The sequence below is a fragment of the Cricetulus griseus genome, chromosome 3 (assembly GCF_003668045.3).
Source record: "Cricetulus griseus strain 17A/GY chromosome 3, alternate assembly CriGri-PICRH-1.0, whole genome shotgun sequence".
NCBI classification, from domain to species: Eukaryota; Metazoa; Chordata; class Mammalia; order Rodentia; family Cricetidae; genus Cricetulus; species Cricetulus griseus.
In genome coordinates, this window is record NC_048596.1 from 84,247,471 (window position 1) to 84,264,663 (window position 17,193).

At 37.1% G+C, this 17,193-nt stretch overlaps 1 protein-coding gene across 4 annotated transcripts in view; it reads left to right on the forward strand.

Annotated features, from left to right (window-relative positions):
* The window catches only part of Pik3c2a (phosphatidylinositol-4-phosphate 3-kinase catalytic subunit type 2 alpha), a 93,813-nt gene that overhangs the window by 38,985 nt on the left and 37,635 nt on the right, over positions 1-17,193 (forward strand). For all 4 annotated transcript variants that reach the window (XM_027410146.1, XM_027410148.1, XM_027410147.1 and 1 more), the window contains 6 exons: positions 2,237-2,394; positions 5,721-5,841; positions 6,689-6,800; positions 9,049-9,128; positions 9,252-9,315; positions 16,372-16,515. In XM_027410146.1, coding sequence (XP_027265947.1) covers positions 2,237-2,394; positions 5,721-5,841; positions 6,689-6,800; positions 9,049-9,128; positions 9,252-9,315; positions 16,372-16,515 — 679 coding nt within the window. The remainder of the gene's footprint in view (positions 1-2,236; positions 2,395-5,720; positions 5,842-6,688; positions 6,801-9,048; positions 9,129-9,251; positions 9,316-16,371; positions 16,516-17,193) is intronic.

Sequence of the window (17,193 nt, forward strand, 5' to 3'; positions counted from 1 at the left end):
CAAGTATGTGTGAAATAATTATGATATTATATATAATATATTTTTATATATAAAAATAATAAGTTATAAAGGGTAAGTTTGGCCGCAACTAAATATCTTACAGTGTTCATATGTCAAGATAAGGTTCTAATATCAATTCAGCTTTTATCACTTTGATCACATTTCATCTTTTTTAAAAAATTATTTGTGGGGTCTAGAGAGATGATTCAGCAGTTAAGAGCACTTATTGCTCTTCCAGAGTACCTGGTTCAATTCCCAGTACCCACATGGCAACTCACAACTGACTGTAGTAACTTCAGTTCCAGGGGATCCAACACCCTTTACACAGATGCACCAATGCAAATAAATAAATAAATCATTAAAAGAAAGAAAAAATTATTTGTAAATTTTGCATATATAGTTTGTATGCAGTTATGTACATGTGAGTGCTGGTGCCAGTAAAGGCCAGAGACATTGGATCCCCTGGAGCTAGAGCTATAGGTAATTGTGAGCCACCTGACTTAGGGGTTGGAAATCAACCTTGGGTTCTCTGCAAGAAAAGTATACACTTTTAACCACTGAGCTCTCTGTCCTGTCCTATATTTTTTCTTTTTGATATTGGATCCTGTGTAAGTGTTGTCTGAGATCACGATGTAGAAACCACATTTATTCTTTCACTGATTCATTTATTTTATTAAGACATTTACAATATTTGTTATATAGTAGGCACTAAGTGCTTTATAAACTTATTTTACATGTTCTTATGACAACCCTGAGAACTAAATAGTCGTATTACCCTGAAGCAAAAGAATGTCAGTAACTCAAGTGCGTTTACACAGCCAATAAGTAATAAAAAAACAAGGTTCAAATTCAAGTAATCTGCCATACAGGTTTTGTGTTGACTGTTGAATTTGCTCTTGTCATCTCAAACTGTTTTATTCTGTATGTATTCCTTGAATAGTTTACTATCCATAGAAGCACAAAGTATTTCCAGTATGCATTCCATTTAAGGTCTCTTGAAAAACAGATGATTGCTAAATGTATAGCTCAGTAATGGTAATGGCCTATGTGCCTACAATGTATGAGGCCTTGAGTTCAATCCCCAGCTCTGCAAAAAGAGCAGGAAAAAAAAAGAAGAAAAACAGATAAGGTGAGTGGACTGGGACATTTTATCAACCTCCAGGAAAAGGCAGTTACTGGGACCTGTGAAGTTGACAGTATTAAATCTTACCTTTCTTAAAAAAAATGTTTATTTGTTCATTTGTTGTGCTTATGTGTGTATAAGTGAGTGTGAGTTTTGTGTGGAGGGACATGGCATGGCAGGTGTGTGAAGGTTAGAGGACACTTGGGAGGAGTTGGTTCTCTTTTTCTGCCCTGTAAGTCCCAGGGATTGACTCAGATTTTCAGGCTTTGGTGGCAAGCACTGTTACACACCAACCCATCTTACTAGCTCCTTCCTCGAATCCATTATGGCAGTCCTGTTTGGAGATGAGCTACATACTATGTTCATGTATTTACATCTAATTGTGTTGTTACTATGAATACCTTTGTTTGTAACCCCTAACTTTTCTTTCTTTTTCTTTTTTGAGGGGGTGGGGGAATTTGTTTGGGGGATGTTTGTTTTTGGTTTTGTGTTTTCAAGACAGGGTTTATCTGTGTAGCCTTGGCTGTCTTGTAACTCACAAAGATCTGCCTGCCTCTGCCTGCCTCTGCCTCCTGGGTGCTGGGATTAAAGGCATGGGCCACCATGCCTGGCTTGACCCCTGATTTTTAAGGTACCCTTATAGTACTAAACTATTTTCTATTTTTCCTTGTCTTATAACCACAAACAAGTATTTATAGAAAGAAAAAAAAGTACTGATTAGGAAAAAAATACTTTGAAAATATAGAAACTTTTTATCCCTCTGGTATATATAATTTTTAGTTACATTGTTTCTGTCAATAATTCATTTAAAACAGACTACTTTATTTAATTGCATTGTGCAGCCTAAGAATATAAAGCAGAGAACCTCATTTGTTGCCAGCCATCTCTGGAATGCCTACATCTTGTTGACAGTGTTACCAAAGAGATCCTGGCACTAGTTAATCTCTTCTTTTTCCTTGGTTCATTCATTGCTATTCTTTCTCATGAGCTGCTCTGGAGTTGGACAAAGATACAAAATTGAGTAGCTGAAAGCATGTAAAGCTTTGTTCAGGGCTCTCAATTGCAGTTTAAAAACAAAACAAACGTATTTAATATCTTTTTTCTTATGAACAGATTGAAGACCAAATTCCCACATACTGATCACTGCACAAATCCAGGCTATTTGTTAAGTCCAGTCACAGTGCAAAGAAGCATGTGTGGAGAAAATGCCAGTGTGAAGGTCTCCATTGAAATCGAAGGATTTCAATTACCAGTTACTTTTACATGTGATGGTAAGTTTTGCTTTGACTGGGAAGAAAATGTTTCAAATGTCAGTGTATTCTTTCCTTTCATAAACCAAATTTGTTATCATTCCTTATCCTTTTAAAATATTTGTATTCATTTGGAAAGTTTTCTGGTTAAGTGAACCAGGTCACAGTAGGACTATTTCTCTGAGTATAATAAATTGGTTCTTAGCTAAGGCCTAAAAGTGTTAGCTATCAAAGCTAATTATAATACTTTCCTCTGCTTTTATGGCAAGGAAAGTGCTTTCTTACAGAGAGCTTCCGGTGACAGGAACCTTCAGATCACTTCCTAATCTCTGCAGGGAAGGTAGTTCTCCTTTAGTGTTAATTTTCCCTTCCAAGCTTGGGTAAATATCCTCTCTAGATCTGTATCCTGGATGTCTGTAGTAGGCTTTTGTTACTTTTTTTTTTTTTTTAACTACATTGGCTTTCTTTCAGTTTATTTATAGTGTATTTAATTGGGCTTTGAATGGTGGAGTAAGTTTCCTATCTCTAGTAATTTAATTTAAGACTGAAGCCTTTTTTTTTTCCTCTAATGGTTTTAACCAGTAATGTATCTAGTATTTAAATATCTTCTGGTTTTGTATTTTTGGAAAGCCCTTTGAGAAAATATATCTGAAGCAAAATGTTAGCCAACTATAACAGTCATGCTTTAATTTCTAAAGGAAAACTTATGCCTTTTAAGTCATTTAAATTTGGTATACAGTAATAATATTAAATTTTTAAAGAGTCAGCAGGTGCTTTGAAATAAAACATGAGTAAAAATTGATAGCAAATGTTGATTTGTATCAAGTCTTCCAACAAAGTCTGAATAAATTCAGAATTATTGTAAATGTCTGTTGGTTAGTCATAAATGCATATTTATAATCTATATCTCATTAAGTGTTACTAGGCTGAAGGAATAGGTCAGTGGTATAGTACTTGCCTAATATGAATAAGGCCCTGTGTTTAATCCTTAGAACTAGAAAAAACTGTAAGCATTTTATGATAGACATATAGACTATATGATCAGATTATATATTTTTATTTGTTTTGGGTCTATTCAAAAATAGAGTTGTGTTATATTTTGGTACATAAAAACTTTTGATGCCAAGTCACCAGTTTTTATGTACTTTAAGAGCAGGTTTATCTTTTAAAAGTTGGACAGGCTTCCCAGCTGGTGATTCATGCCTGTAACCCCAACATTTAAAGGCTGATTCAGGAGTGCTATGATTTCAAGAGCAGCCTGGGTTACAGTGTCAGACTCTAAGAAGAAGAAAAAAGAGTTGGACACAGAAGTTTTAAGTATAAAAATTGATGATTAAAAAACTTTAATTTGGGGCTGCAGAGTTGACTCAGTGGTTAAGAGCACTTGCTCTTTCAGAAGACCTGGGTTCAAATTCTCAGCACCCACATGGCTGCTCACTGTCTAATAGAGCTAATAAGAGGCTGTGGAACCTTTGAAATGTGGCTTCAACTCCAGTCCCAGGTGATCTGACACTCTCTTCTGACCTCTGCTGGCACTTTGCATGCACATGGTGATAGATATATATACGAAAGCTTTTTCTGTTCAATTGTCATATTAGTAGCTTACCTTTACCACAAGTAAGACTACCTACCTTATTTGCTCTATTTTTGGTCTTTGGAAAATCATTATGCAAATGTCTGAAGTAGTAATTCATTCTTTTTCCTTATAATTTGTTTTAAGACGCTACTCTCTAGGTACTGTTGACTGCTGCCCTATTTGAAGGAATGTGTAATATGGATGTGTCTTAGGGTTTCTATTGCTATGAACTCTTACAAAGGAAAGCATTTAATTGGGGCTAGCTTACAATTCAGAGGCTTAGTCTGTTATTGTAATGTCAGAAAATATGGCAGGATGCAAACAGACATGGTACTAGAGGAGGAGTTAAGAGTTCTACATCCTGATCCACAGGCAGCAGGGAGAGACTGTGCTATACTGGGTGTATGTAGCTTGCTCATATAGGATCTCAGAGCCTGCCTCCAATGTGACATACTTTCTCCAACAAGGCCACACCTACTCCTACAAGGCACACCTCCTAATAGTGCCATTCCCAGGGGGTGTGGTGTTACACACTTTTAATCCCAGCACTTGGGGCAGGAGAAAAGGCAGATCTCTGTAAGTTGAAGCCAGCCTGGTTGAAGGCTTCACACAGAGAAGCCCTGTCTCCAAAAATAAAATAAAATAAAATAAAATAAAAATAGTGTCACTCCCTGTGGGCCAAACATTCAAATACATGAGTCTGTGGATGCTATTCTAACTCAAACCACCATGGGATGTAACTTCCTCTATTTAGGCCTCCTAACAGTTAATAGAGGCTGTAGACCCCTTGAAATATGGCTCATCTATATTGTTAAATGCTGTAGATCCTGAATATACACTAGAGTTCAGAGCCTTAGCCAAAAAACAAAACAAAACAAAAAACAGGAAATAATATTGATAATGCTAAAATCATATATTTACATAGTTTATTTATTGCTTAGGATAGGGTATTGTTATGTAGCCCAGGCTGGAGTAAACTCTGATCCAATGGCCTCTAATAAATATTATTAAAATTGGCTTTGCAAGGTAGAGATGTAGATTAGTTGATAGAGTGCTTGTCATGAATCCATGAGATAGCTTTGATCCTCAGCACCACATAAATGAGGCATAATGGTGCACACCTGTAACCCCAGCACTTGGGATGCAGAAACAGAAGTATCAGAATTCAAGATCATCCTCTGCTTTTTAGTGAGTTATGGGCCAGCCTGGGTTACATAAAACCTGCCATACGTGCATGCACACACACACACGCACGCTCATACTCTCTGAGTGTGGTAGTGCACACCTTTAATCCCAGTGCTTGGATAAGAGGCAGAGAGGCAGATGGATCTGTCTCTGCCTTTTTTTTTTTTTTTTTAATGTATGTGAGTATTTTGCCCTTGTTATCTGTTCATCAATTTTTATACCTAGTGCCCTTGGAGGCCAGAAGAGGGCATTGGATCCCCTGGAAATAAATTATAGATAATAGAGAATTGTTACATGGTGCTGGGAATTGAACCTGAGTTCTTTGGAAGAGTAGTCAGTGCTCTTAGCTGCTGAGCCATCTCTCTAGCCCCTCTGTGAGTTTGAGGCCAGTGTGGTCTACATAGTAAGTTGAAGACCAGCCTGGGCTATATAGTGAGACACTGTCTCACAGAAGGAGAGAAATTTAAAGTGATACATATGACCTACAATTTGATATGCATTACATTTCTGTTATAGTGTCTTCTCTTTGTAAGTAATATTTAGAGGTAAGTGGGCAAAATGAAAATGACAACTAACTCTCTTTCAGTGAGTTCTACTGTAGAAATAGTTATAATGCAAGCCCTTTGCTGGGTACATGATGACTTGAATCAAGTGGATGTTGGCAGCTACATTCTGAAAGTTTGTGGTCAAGAGGAGGTTCTGCAGAAGTAAGTTTATTTACTTACTTATGACAACTGAATGGTATTTTTGGAGATTTCATTCTTAATGCCTTAAATTATAATTTATTCAATTTAGATTTATATTCTAAAAATATATTTGGATGCCAGCATGGTGTCACACATACCTTTAATTCCAGCACTTGGGAAGCAGAGGCAGGTAGGTGGATCTCTGTGAATTCAAGGTCAGCCTGGTCTACATAATGAGTTCCAGGCCAGCCAGAGCTACATAGTAAGATCCTGTCCCTAAATTCATTCATACATTCATTTATATTTTTATGTATTTATAAATTATAAGAAATATATTTGGTCCTGTTGTTGAAATTTGTATTGAGATTCACTGTATCTAAATAGTGGTAAGATTTCAGAAATAAGAAAGATATTGTATTCTCTTAAGTTTAGTAGCCTTATATGCTAAAAGTTGTAGCCAGTTGGTTAAAAGGGAAATAAAATAACTTTCTAAAAAGTCAGTAATCACATCATTTGTAGACTCCATTCTCCTTTGCAGCTTACAGTTACTATATATACAGAATCAGCTGTTACAGTCTTTTATTGGCCTGAAATAATCATTACATGAACTTTAGTAATTTGCTGTAGCTTACAATTAGTCCAATTGTTTTAAAGATCTAGACTTTATACTCTATCTGCCTCTTTATCTCCTTTCTCACTGACTCCCATAGAAAAATTCCTGTTTAAATGTTCACAGTTGGCTTGACAACAATGTGTTTCACCATTTTCTTCAGTTTTTCATACAGATACAATTTGTGTTTTACTTTTATGTCTGTAACTTGTGATTTGAATAGGATAATACCGATGGATAATTAATGTATTTTAACAGTAATCATTGCCTTGGAAGTCACGAACATATTCAAAATTGTCGAAAATGGGACACAGAGATTAAATTACAACTCTTGACCTTCAGTGCAATGTGCCAGAATCTGGCTCGAACAGTAAGTGTGTATGAATTGCATTTAGTGAATCAGAATAATTCTGATAATTGATTTTCAGTCTGTATGTTTTCCATTTTTTCTTCACTAGGCTGGGTTGATATTTTTGTTGTTTCTAGCAGGAGTCTTCTCAGAAGATCTTTGGTCATAGAAGTTTAGCTAGCACATTCCTCAGATCTAGAAGTATAAATTGGAAAAGCAAAATGAAAGAATGAAAATTTGTCTTTTTTTTTTTTTGAATCAGAAGGAGATACACTATATAGCTAAGGATCACCTTGTACCACACATGACAAGTTTTATACAGTGCTGGAGTCTGAGCTAGGACTTTGTGCCAGTCATTCTGCTAGCTTTACTACATCTTTAGCCCTTGATTTTTCATTTTTTTTTTTTAAAGAAAAAGCTAAGTTTACCTAGTTCACTGCAAGAGTTCAGCAGCCAAGAGCAGTAACATAAGAACTGCCTGCCCAAGTCTCATATTTAGTCAGTCTTACACAAGAGTGAAAATTTTGGGGATAATTAAGAGGGAACAAAGAAGAAAAGGGTATTGAATACTAAATAAGGGTTTTCAAGTTTCTCTTGAATATGTTTGCATAATGTGGAATGTAGGAGAGACTAGTACTTTTCTCATTGGTGATGAGCAGAGAATGGGACAAAACTTACTGAGGAAAAAAAAAAACAGCAGAAATTCAAATGATCTTTTCTCCATCTGGCCCCACCCTAGTTTTTGCCCAACTTCTTCCCCCATTGATTATTTGAGACAGGATCTTGCTACATAGCTTTGGCTGGCCTGGGCTTCCTTATATAGACCATATTGACCTTAAACTTGCTGCCATACCTGGATTGCATGTGTATACCATCTGGCTTCATCATAGACTAGATTTAGGAACATTTATCTTTTCCATTTTTTAAGAAATTTGTTACATATATTTATTTTGTATGTGTTTGTGTGCTCAAGTATGCTACAGTATGTGTGTGTTTAGGTCAGGAGACAACTTATGACAATTGGTTCTTTCTTTATACCATGTTAGTCTCAAGGATGGAACTCAGGTTATTAGACTTGGGGACAAATGCCATTATCCTCTGAGCCATGTTGCTAGCTCTGTAAAATATGGGTTTGTGGCTGGGTAGAGTACTCCAGTGTTAAGAGCACACTGGTTGTTCTTCCAGAGGACCTAGGTTTGATTCCCTGAACCCACATGATAGTCCACAATCATCTGTAGCTTCCTTTCTTGAGGATTAGCTCACAACCATCTGTAACTTCATTTCTAGGCCATCAAATACCCTCTTCTTACCTCTGAGCTCACCAGGCACCCACATGATGCACAGAAACACACACAAGTATAACACCCATACATATAAAGTAAAATTTTAAAAATAGGAGTTTTAGTCAGATTTGATGGTATGCAAAGAGACAGAGGGGTCAAGAGTTCAAGGCCAGTCTTAGCTACATGAGACCCCCCCCCTTTAGAATTAAAGGGGGCTGGAGATGGTTTGGAGGGAGTTGGCAATAACACAATGAATAAAGTGCTTGAGGGCTTGATTTTGGATTCCCAGTACCTATAAAAAGCTGGGTGTGGCAGAACACTAGGGAGAAAAAGACTGACAGATCTCCCAAGCTGGCTGATCAGCCAGTATAGCCATTAGATTAGCTCAAAGTTTAGTGAGAGAGCCTGTCACAACATAAGCAAAAAGCAATAGATGAAGACATATGATATTTGACTTCTGGCCTCTGTGTATGGACATACATATACACACACCATTGTGTGCACATAGGCAAAAATAAATAATGGAACATTTAAATATTTATTTATTTTTATTTTATGTACTTGAGTTTTTACCTTTGTGTTTGTATGTGTACCTCATGCATACTTAGTGTCCATGGAAGCCAGAACTGGGTATCAGGTGTCTTGAAACTGGAATTACGGATGATTGTGAGCCACCATGTAGCTCCTAGGAATGAAACCCAGATCCTCTGCAACAACATCAAGTACTCTTAATCTCTAAGCCATCTCTCCAGCTCTAAATAATGAATCATTTAAAATAATTAAAATGAAAAAAAAATAATTAAAATGAATTTTTCTTAATATTGACTAACTTTTTGAATCAATTATAAATAGTTTAGATAACATTGTATTTCCAGTTCTCAAAAATTAGTCTAAAGATTTCAATATCTATTTAACTATACTTAATTTGATAGAATGGCCAAAGAATTACATTTGATTATTCTTAAGCATGTATGTATGTATTTTAGGCAGAAGATGATGAAGCACCTGTGGATTTAAACAAATACTTGTATCAAATAGAAAAACCTTACAAAGAAGTCATGACAAGGTATGGCATTTAAAGTATTCATTTCAGGTTTTCAAACTTTGTTTTGAATGTGAATATATTTATTTTCTGTGATATCAAAACAACCACTGTGATTTTTTTTTTTTAAATCCCTTTTCATTTCAGACACCCTCTTGAAGAACTCTTAGATTTCTATCACAACCAAGTGGAACTGGCTCTTCAAACTGAAGTAAGTTTTGGCATAAGGACTTAAAGATTGTTTCTGTTTTCTCTGAATTAGATTTAATGTTTTAAAACGATATTCTTGGTTTTAGCCACCCACATGGCAGTGGGTAGCAGGTAGTGAGAGCTTTAGAAAAAGAGAAAGAAAGCCCAAAGCATCAGAGTTTAAAAGCATACATAGACTCTAACTAGCATATGAAAGAAAAAGTCAGAAGAGAAGACAAAGCAATAGTTAACACCTTTTTGAGGGGCTGGAGAGATGGCTCAGTGGCTGGGAGCACTGACTGCTCTTCCAGAGGTCCTGAGTTCAATTCCCAGCAACCACATGGTGGCTCACAACCATCCGTTATGAGATCTGGTGCCCTCTTCTGGTGTGCAGATATACATGGAAGCAGAATGTTGTATACATAATAAATAAAATCTTTAATTTCTGAGTCTTGACTTAGAAAAACAGTCAGACCCAGATTAACCAGACTCATGGGAACTGTCTGGTGTACAGTTCCCATAAGTGTACAGTTCTTAAACAAAAGTGTACAGTTCTATAATAGTGTGTAAATGTGAAATGAAATGAAGTTGAAGGAGTTACCATCCATAACTCCAGTCTCAGGATACTTCACACCTTTTTCTGGCCTTCTTGGGTACTAGGTATGCAAGTGGTACACAGACATGCATGCAGGCAAAATACCCATATACATAAAATTTTCTGAAAAGGTAAGGATATAGTGTTAGAAATGGCTAGACATATGTTACTGCCTTATAGTTCATATTAAGGAGTTTCACTTTATTCTGAGATTAGTTTACTTTCTGACTTTTTAAATTAGTTTTTTTTTTTTTTTTAGCCCACTGAACCTATTTGTTCATAGTGTTTAATGTCAGTTTCATTTTATATTACAATATTAGAGTTGATTAGTTATAATGTAGACTTTATTTCCTGCAAAGCTTAAACCATTTTAAAATTTTAAAACATTATTTATTTATTTTATGTCTGTGAGAGTTTTGTTTACATGTATGTGTACCATGTGTACACCTAGTGCCCTCAAAAGTCAAAAGAAGATATCAGACCCCCTGGAACTGGAGTTACAGACAGTTGTGAGACACCATGTGGATGCTGGGAATTAAACCCAGCTACTCTATAAGAGTAGTGAACAAGTGATCTTAACCACAGAGCCATCTCTCTATCCCCTTATTATTTGATTCTTTATAGAAAAATTTGGCTGATCTTTTACAGAATAGCTGGATCTAGTCACTTAAGGTGTTTTTAGCCAAACTCAGGGTGGGGTAATTGTTTAGCCCTGTCTTCTGAAGTTAACTTGAACATAATGTAGAGGTTAGGCTTAAAGGTGACAAAATTGGTTTCAGAGAGAAGGATTTTTGTAACAATTCAGGTAAAAGATAAACATTATAACTGTTACAGAGAGAACTGATTAACAATACTTGGAGGCAAAATTGCTAAGAGTTAGCAGGTTGTGAGAGATGGGAATGTAAAATGAACAGATTGCTGATTACTAGTGCATTTTGGGCATACAAGTATCACAGCACACTATGAGAACAACTTGCAGGAGTTGGTTCTCTTATACATACATGTGGGTTCCTGAGATTATACAGAAGTCATATGTCAGGATTGGCGGTGAGTTCCTTTACCCACTGACCCTTCTTGCCAGTCCTACTACTAGTACATTCTTATCAACATATAAAAATACTGAATATCACATCCTGAGACAGTATTGGTACACTGAACCCTCTGAAACAGTGAGCCCAAATAATTACCTCTCTCTCTTTTTTTTTTATTCTATTTATTATATATATAACATTCTGCTTCCATGTATATCTGCACACCAGAAGAGGGCACCAGATCTCATAACAGATGGTTGTTAGCCACCATGTGGTTGCTGGGAATTGAACTCAGGACCTCTGGAAGAGCAGTCAGTGCTCTTAACCTCTGAGGCATCTCTCCAGCCCCAATAATTACCTCTTTTAAGGTGTTTCTTAAGGTATTTAGTCATAGTGACAAGGAAAGTAACTAATTTGGGTGTCTGAGATAGCTTTAACTATCCAAAAGAGACATTGAGTGAGTAGTTGATATGAACCTGGAATTTAGCATACGAGGTCCAAGTAGAGATAATACACTTGGGAATCATTAGAGTATAAATGGTATCTTACAGTTATAAGACTAGTTGAGTTACCCCCCCAAAAAAAAAAAAAAATTCATTGCAGGAGGAGAAGAGTTATCTTAGCAGGTAAATGACTGCTCTTCCAGAGGACCTACCTGGGTTCTATTCACAGCACCCACATGGCAGCTCAGATTCAACTCTAACTCCAATTCTAAGGGATCTGATGGCCTCTTCTGGCATTCTTGGGTACCAGGCACACATGTTGTACTCATACATACATACATACATACAATGTTGAGAGCTACCATGTTGGTGCTAAGAGTCTGTCCTCTACAAATGTCTTAATGTCTGATCATCTCTTAATGTCTGATCATCTCTCTAGTCCTTTAAATAATTTTTACACATCCGTGTGTACATATACACAAAAGAAAGGGCCTATGTAGACATGCCTGTGTGGAGGTTAGAAGACCCCTTGGGGAGTTAGTTCTCTCCTTCCACCATATGGCCATATGGGTCCTGGGGATTGAATTCAGATTATCAGGCTTGACAGAAAGTGCTTTTACTCAATGGCCCAAGACTATACTTCAAGAGAAGTTTTGGGTTCACAGCAAAATGAGATATTCCATTATACCCTCTGGTACTACGCTACTTTGCAACTCTGTTCTCCTATTTGCTTAGGCTAAAATCTTATTGTTATCCTTGACCTTTCAAGAAAAAGATCTTTCATATCCCATATTAAACCTAATTCTTAACTCTCTGCCTTGAAAACACATGGAGAATGTGACCATTATCATTCCTAAGTCAATTGTGTTGTTCTTTACTGGTCTTCCAAATTATTTGCTTTTCCTTCTGCAATCCTCCCCTGCCCCCCCCCCCAGGGAACCAAAATGATAGTTTAAAAATAATTCACAAAATGTAGTGATGTGTCCTGAGTGTTATATCCTAGAAGAGAGTAGGAAAACACTGGTATGGCTGAGTAAGTCTAGAGTTTACTTGATTGTATGCCACTGCTCTAGTCTTCATTTTGACAAATGTATCATGGTTATGCAAGCCACTGCCTAACTGGTTTATATGGGAACCCTGTACTATTTTTATAACTTCCTATAATTCTAAAATTATTCCAAATGAAAAGTTTACTTTAAAAGTGAAAATAGAAACAGAAAACCCTCATTGATAGCACATGCCTTTAATCCCAGCACTTGGGAGGCAGAGGCAGGAAGATCTCTGGGAGTTCCAGGCCAGCCTGGTCTACCAAGCGAGTTCCAGGACAGACTCCAAAACAATACAGAGAAATCCTGTCTTGAAAAAACCAAAAAAGAAAAAAGAACCAGGTAGATGTGTAAGAGAACACATCTTTAATCCCAGCACTTGTGAGGCAGAGGCAAGCGGATCTCTGAGTTCAAGACCAACCTGGTCTACATAGCAAGTTCCAGAAAAGTGAGGGCTACATAATAGAGAGATCTTGTTTCCAAAAAAAAATAAAAAAGACTTTTAGAAAAGATAGTTAAAAATTATGAACTATAAAGCAAAGAGAGCTCCTTTGAAGTTACTGTTTAGCCTGGACTGGCCTTGAACTTGTGAACCTCCCTCCTCAACTTCCTATATTCTAGGACTGTATGTTAGGTTTATAATCTGCCAAGTGTGTTCCCCATCAGGGAGCCTGGGACCTGTACTCTCTAGTGCTCTTCCCTAGGGTATTTGCTTGGCTTTCCCTTCCTTAATGTAAATATGTAGGCGATGTTTCTTTCCCAATCCTTTGTACAGTTTTAAACATACTCTGTTTAGAGATTTTTTCCATCTGACTCTGTCTTTACTGCATACCTGTAATCCTTTTCTGATTGCATGAGCAAAACTCCAAACCCACCATGTATCATGCTTACACTGGTAGCTTCAGCCTGCAGGCAGCATCTAGAAGATGCCTCTTTGTACCACAGCCTTGTGAGAGACTGCAGAAACCCACCACGCAGCTTAACTCATGGTTGGCAGCTGTATCCATCTTGCAGGCAGCAGTTGGGAGCTCATCTCTGCATTGTGGCTGGTGTGAGACTGAGAGACTAGGAAGCTGTGTCTAGCTCTGTTTTTGTGTGTTTAGAATCTTTTTTTAAGCAGTTTTTTAGATCTTATGTGAATCTACATCCCACATTGGGCGTCATATGTAGATAGATTTCCCATCCCGACAACTACTTCCAAATAACTACTCTGAGGTTTATACTAACTGTAAATGCTCAGCTAATAGCTCAGGTTACTATTAACTAGCTCTTACAGTTTAAGTTAACCCAAATTCCTTATTTACCATCTACTATGTGGTGGTACCTTTATTAACATGGATATTCTGCCTGCTTCAATGTCTATTCACTGTGTGCATGCCTGGTGCCTGCAGAGACTGAAAGAGGGTGTTGGATCCCCCTGCGACTGAAGTTACAGACAGTTGTAAACTGCCATGTGGATACCAGGACTTAAACTCAGGCCCTATAGAAAAGCAGTCAATGATCTTAACTGCAGTGTCATCTCTCCAGCCCATAAAGAAGATTCTAAGGCAAGAATTGACATATGGTAGCTCTATACCAAATCCAGCCTGCTGCCTGGTTTTATAAAGTTTTTGTCTCTTATTTATTGTCTTTACCCTTAAAAGGGTAAAATTGAATCTCACCAGAGGATTACTCACAAAATATAAAATATTTACTTAGCTAATGTTTTATTTGTTTTGTGTTTGGTTTGGTTTTGAGATAATCTCAATATTGCCACCTCAGACTTTCAAATCACTGTAATTATAGCTGTTGTCTTAGTTAGGGATTTTATTGCTATAAAGAGACTCCATGTCCACAACAACTCTTATAAAATAAAACATTTAATTGTGGTGGCTCACTTACAGTTTTAGAGGTTCAGTCCATTAACATCATTGCAGGAAGTATAATGGTGTGCAGGCAGACATGGTGCTAGAAAAATAGCTGAGAGTCCTACCTCTGCAGGCAACAGGAAGTTGACTGACAGTTACACTGAAGGAAACTTGAGCAAAAGAGATGTCAAAGCCCACACCCACAGTGACATACTTCCTCCAACAAGGCCACACCTCATAATAGTGCCACTCCCTTTGGGGACTTTTTTTTTTTTCTCAAGCCACCACAGATGTGTATCACCATACCTAACAATTAGTGACTTTGGGGGAGGCGGTAGTAAGGACAGGGTTTTCCTGTCCTTGCTTTATAGCTCTGGATGATCTGGAACTCACTGTGTAGACTAGGCTGACCTCAAGACTTTTTGACTCTTACCTTTGCTTCCCAAGTGCTGGTATTACAGATAGGTGCCACCACACCTAGATACTTAATTTTTTTAAAGTTTGCTCATCTTTACTTATGATGGGTTCAGAAGTTACAGATGTAAAAAAGCAATTGCCATGACTAGGCTGTAGGGAAATGAACAGTTTTGGGACATATAAAAACTTCTCCAGGCTGAACTTTAGCCTCTTTGAAGAGCATATGGATACCACAGGAAGATAGATGCTGCCCATGGCAAACAAACTTCCCAAAGAACTTCAGCCAGAGCTGCCAGATAAAAAGAACATGGTCTGAGGATATAGGTATTGCTGGTCTTTGAGAACCACTGAACTCTCATAGTGAATTGAAAAGAAAGAATAAATACATACAGGACTACAACCCCCCAGGGAAGTATATTCCTGTTGCTTTTGGGTTAAAGTGTCCTTTTAGTGCCCTCTAGTGACAAAAAATGTTAGTGTGAGTTTAGTTCTGGCTCTACAAAGCAGAGCAAAGGATGGGTGGGTGGGTTTAGAACTGTTAGACTACACACTGGTCCATCAAATGTTAAGAACAATGGAGAATAGTGTAAGACAGTGTCATAAACCTTCAGATTGGAAAGGGTTTTACATGAAGGTGAGTTAAAAGAAGCAGAAATATAAATTAGATCACTAAAAAGGGAGAACTTGAAAGCTGATCTTCAATTCATACCCTGAGAACTGAACAGTAATTGGGTATTTAAGAAAATGAGATGGTTTCACTTATGCTTAAAGGTGAAATGAGCATTTGGCTTATGGTAACCAAGCCTCAAGAATAGAAAACAAAACACTAAAAAGGAAGATGCAGTGCTTAATTGAAGCCTTTCATAGTACTTGGCATAAAAGTGTATCATGAATGTTTCATGAATCTTTAAGCCACGTGTAGTGCACAGTAACAGTAACTCAGGAGGAGGAGGGATGATCCCTTGAGTTTATGAATTTGAGACCAGTATAGGCACTATAGTGAGTTTCTGTAAGAGAAGGAAGGTTTTTTTGTTTTGTTTTTGGTTGGTTAGATGGTTTTATGAGATAGAGTTTCTCTGTGTAACTTTGGAGCTTGTCCTGGCACTCACTCTGTAGACCAGGCTGGCCTTGAACTCACAGAGATCTGCCTGCCTCTGCCTCCCTAGTGCTGGGAGTAAAGGCATGCAACACCATCACTCGGCTAGAATTTAGTTTTTAATGGCAGTTTTTTTTGTTTTTGTTGTTTTGGTTTGGTTTTCTATTTTGCAGAAAAGAAGGTTATTTTCAACGTGAAAATTACTTCCAAGTGAAAATTTAAAAGATAAATCTAGGTGTGCTTATTTTTTAGATTTATTTTGTTTTAAATGTATGAGTGTTTTGCCTGTATGTATGTATATATACCACATGTGTACCAGATGTTGTTTTAAAAAGTGATTTAGTAATCTGTTTCTAATTTGTTTTCTTTTTATTCTGATATGAAATTAGTAGCATTTGCATATGATTAGTTAGTGTCAAAGTAAAAAAAAAAAAAAAAACACTATGCCTTCCTTTAGTACATTTCACGTATACCACATAATTGAGAAGCTATTTCTTTTCTTTTATAATAGTGAATTGTCAAAATTATCCAGCTCTGACTTCATCTTTGACATAGGTACTACATTGAACCTAGTTATTTTTATTTTGCTTTTCATTTTTAAAGAACCAGCACCGAGCTATTGATCAAGTAATTAAAGCTGTAAGAAAAATCTGTAGTGCTTTAGATGGGGTGGAGACTCCCGCCGTTACAGAATCGGTGAAGAAGCTAAAGCGAGCAGTTAACCTTCCAAGGAACAAAAGTGCTGATGTGAGTATTTGTATGGATTTATGAGACTACCTATCACTTCAACAGGAGGATGTTCACCTCTTGGTATTTTAACTTTGGTTTTACTTTTTAGTTTATTGAATTGTTTCTTTGGTGAGGTAGGGATTCTTTGCTAAAATGATGGAAGAACTTTGTGAACATTAACATTAAATAGTGGATTCAAATTGCCTTCCTTACAGGTAAGACCCCTGGCAATTTAGGGAGCTTACAGAGTAGTAGCTGCCAGTCCTCTCTTAATGGAAATGTCCATGTTCATTATACTTAAATCTCACCCCTGCCCCTGTGGAAGTGGCCTTGCCTTAGAAGCAGCCAGATTTTGAGCCTTCTGTTATGCCATATGTCAGCTTTTAATAAAACTATGACCCATGATACTTCCTTCCATGGATCCTTAATAAATTCAGTCCATAGAAATGTTTATGTATCTCTGGGCAGTGGTGGTGCAAGCCTTTAGTCCCAGCACTCGGGAAGCAGAGGCAGGTGTATCTCTGTGAGTTTGAGACCAGACTGGATTACAGAGCTAGTTCTAGGACAGCTAGGGCTGTTACACAGAGAAACCCTATCTCGAAAAAACAAACAAACAAACAAACAAACAAAATGTTTATGTCTTTGGTTGGAAGGAATAAAGAAAAAGAATCTTAAGCTACTTTAAAGGAGAAGCTA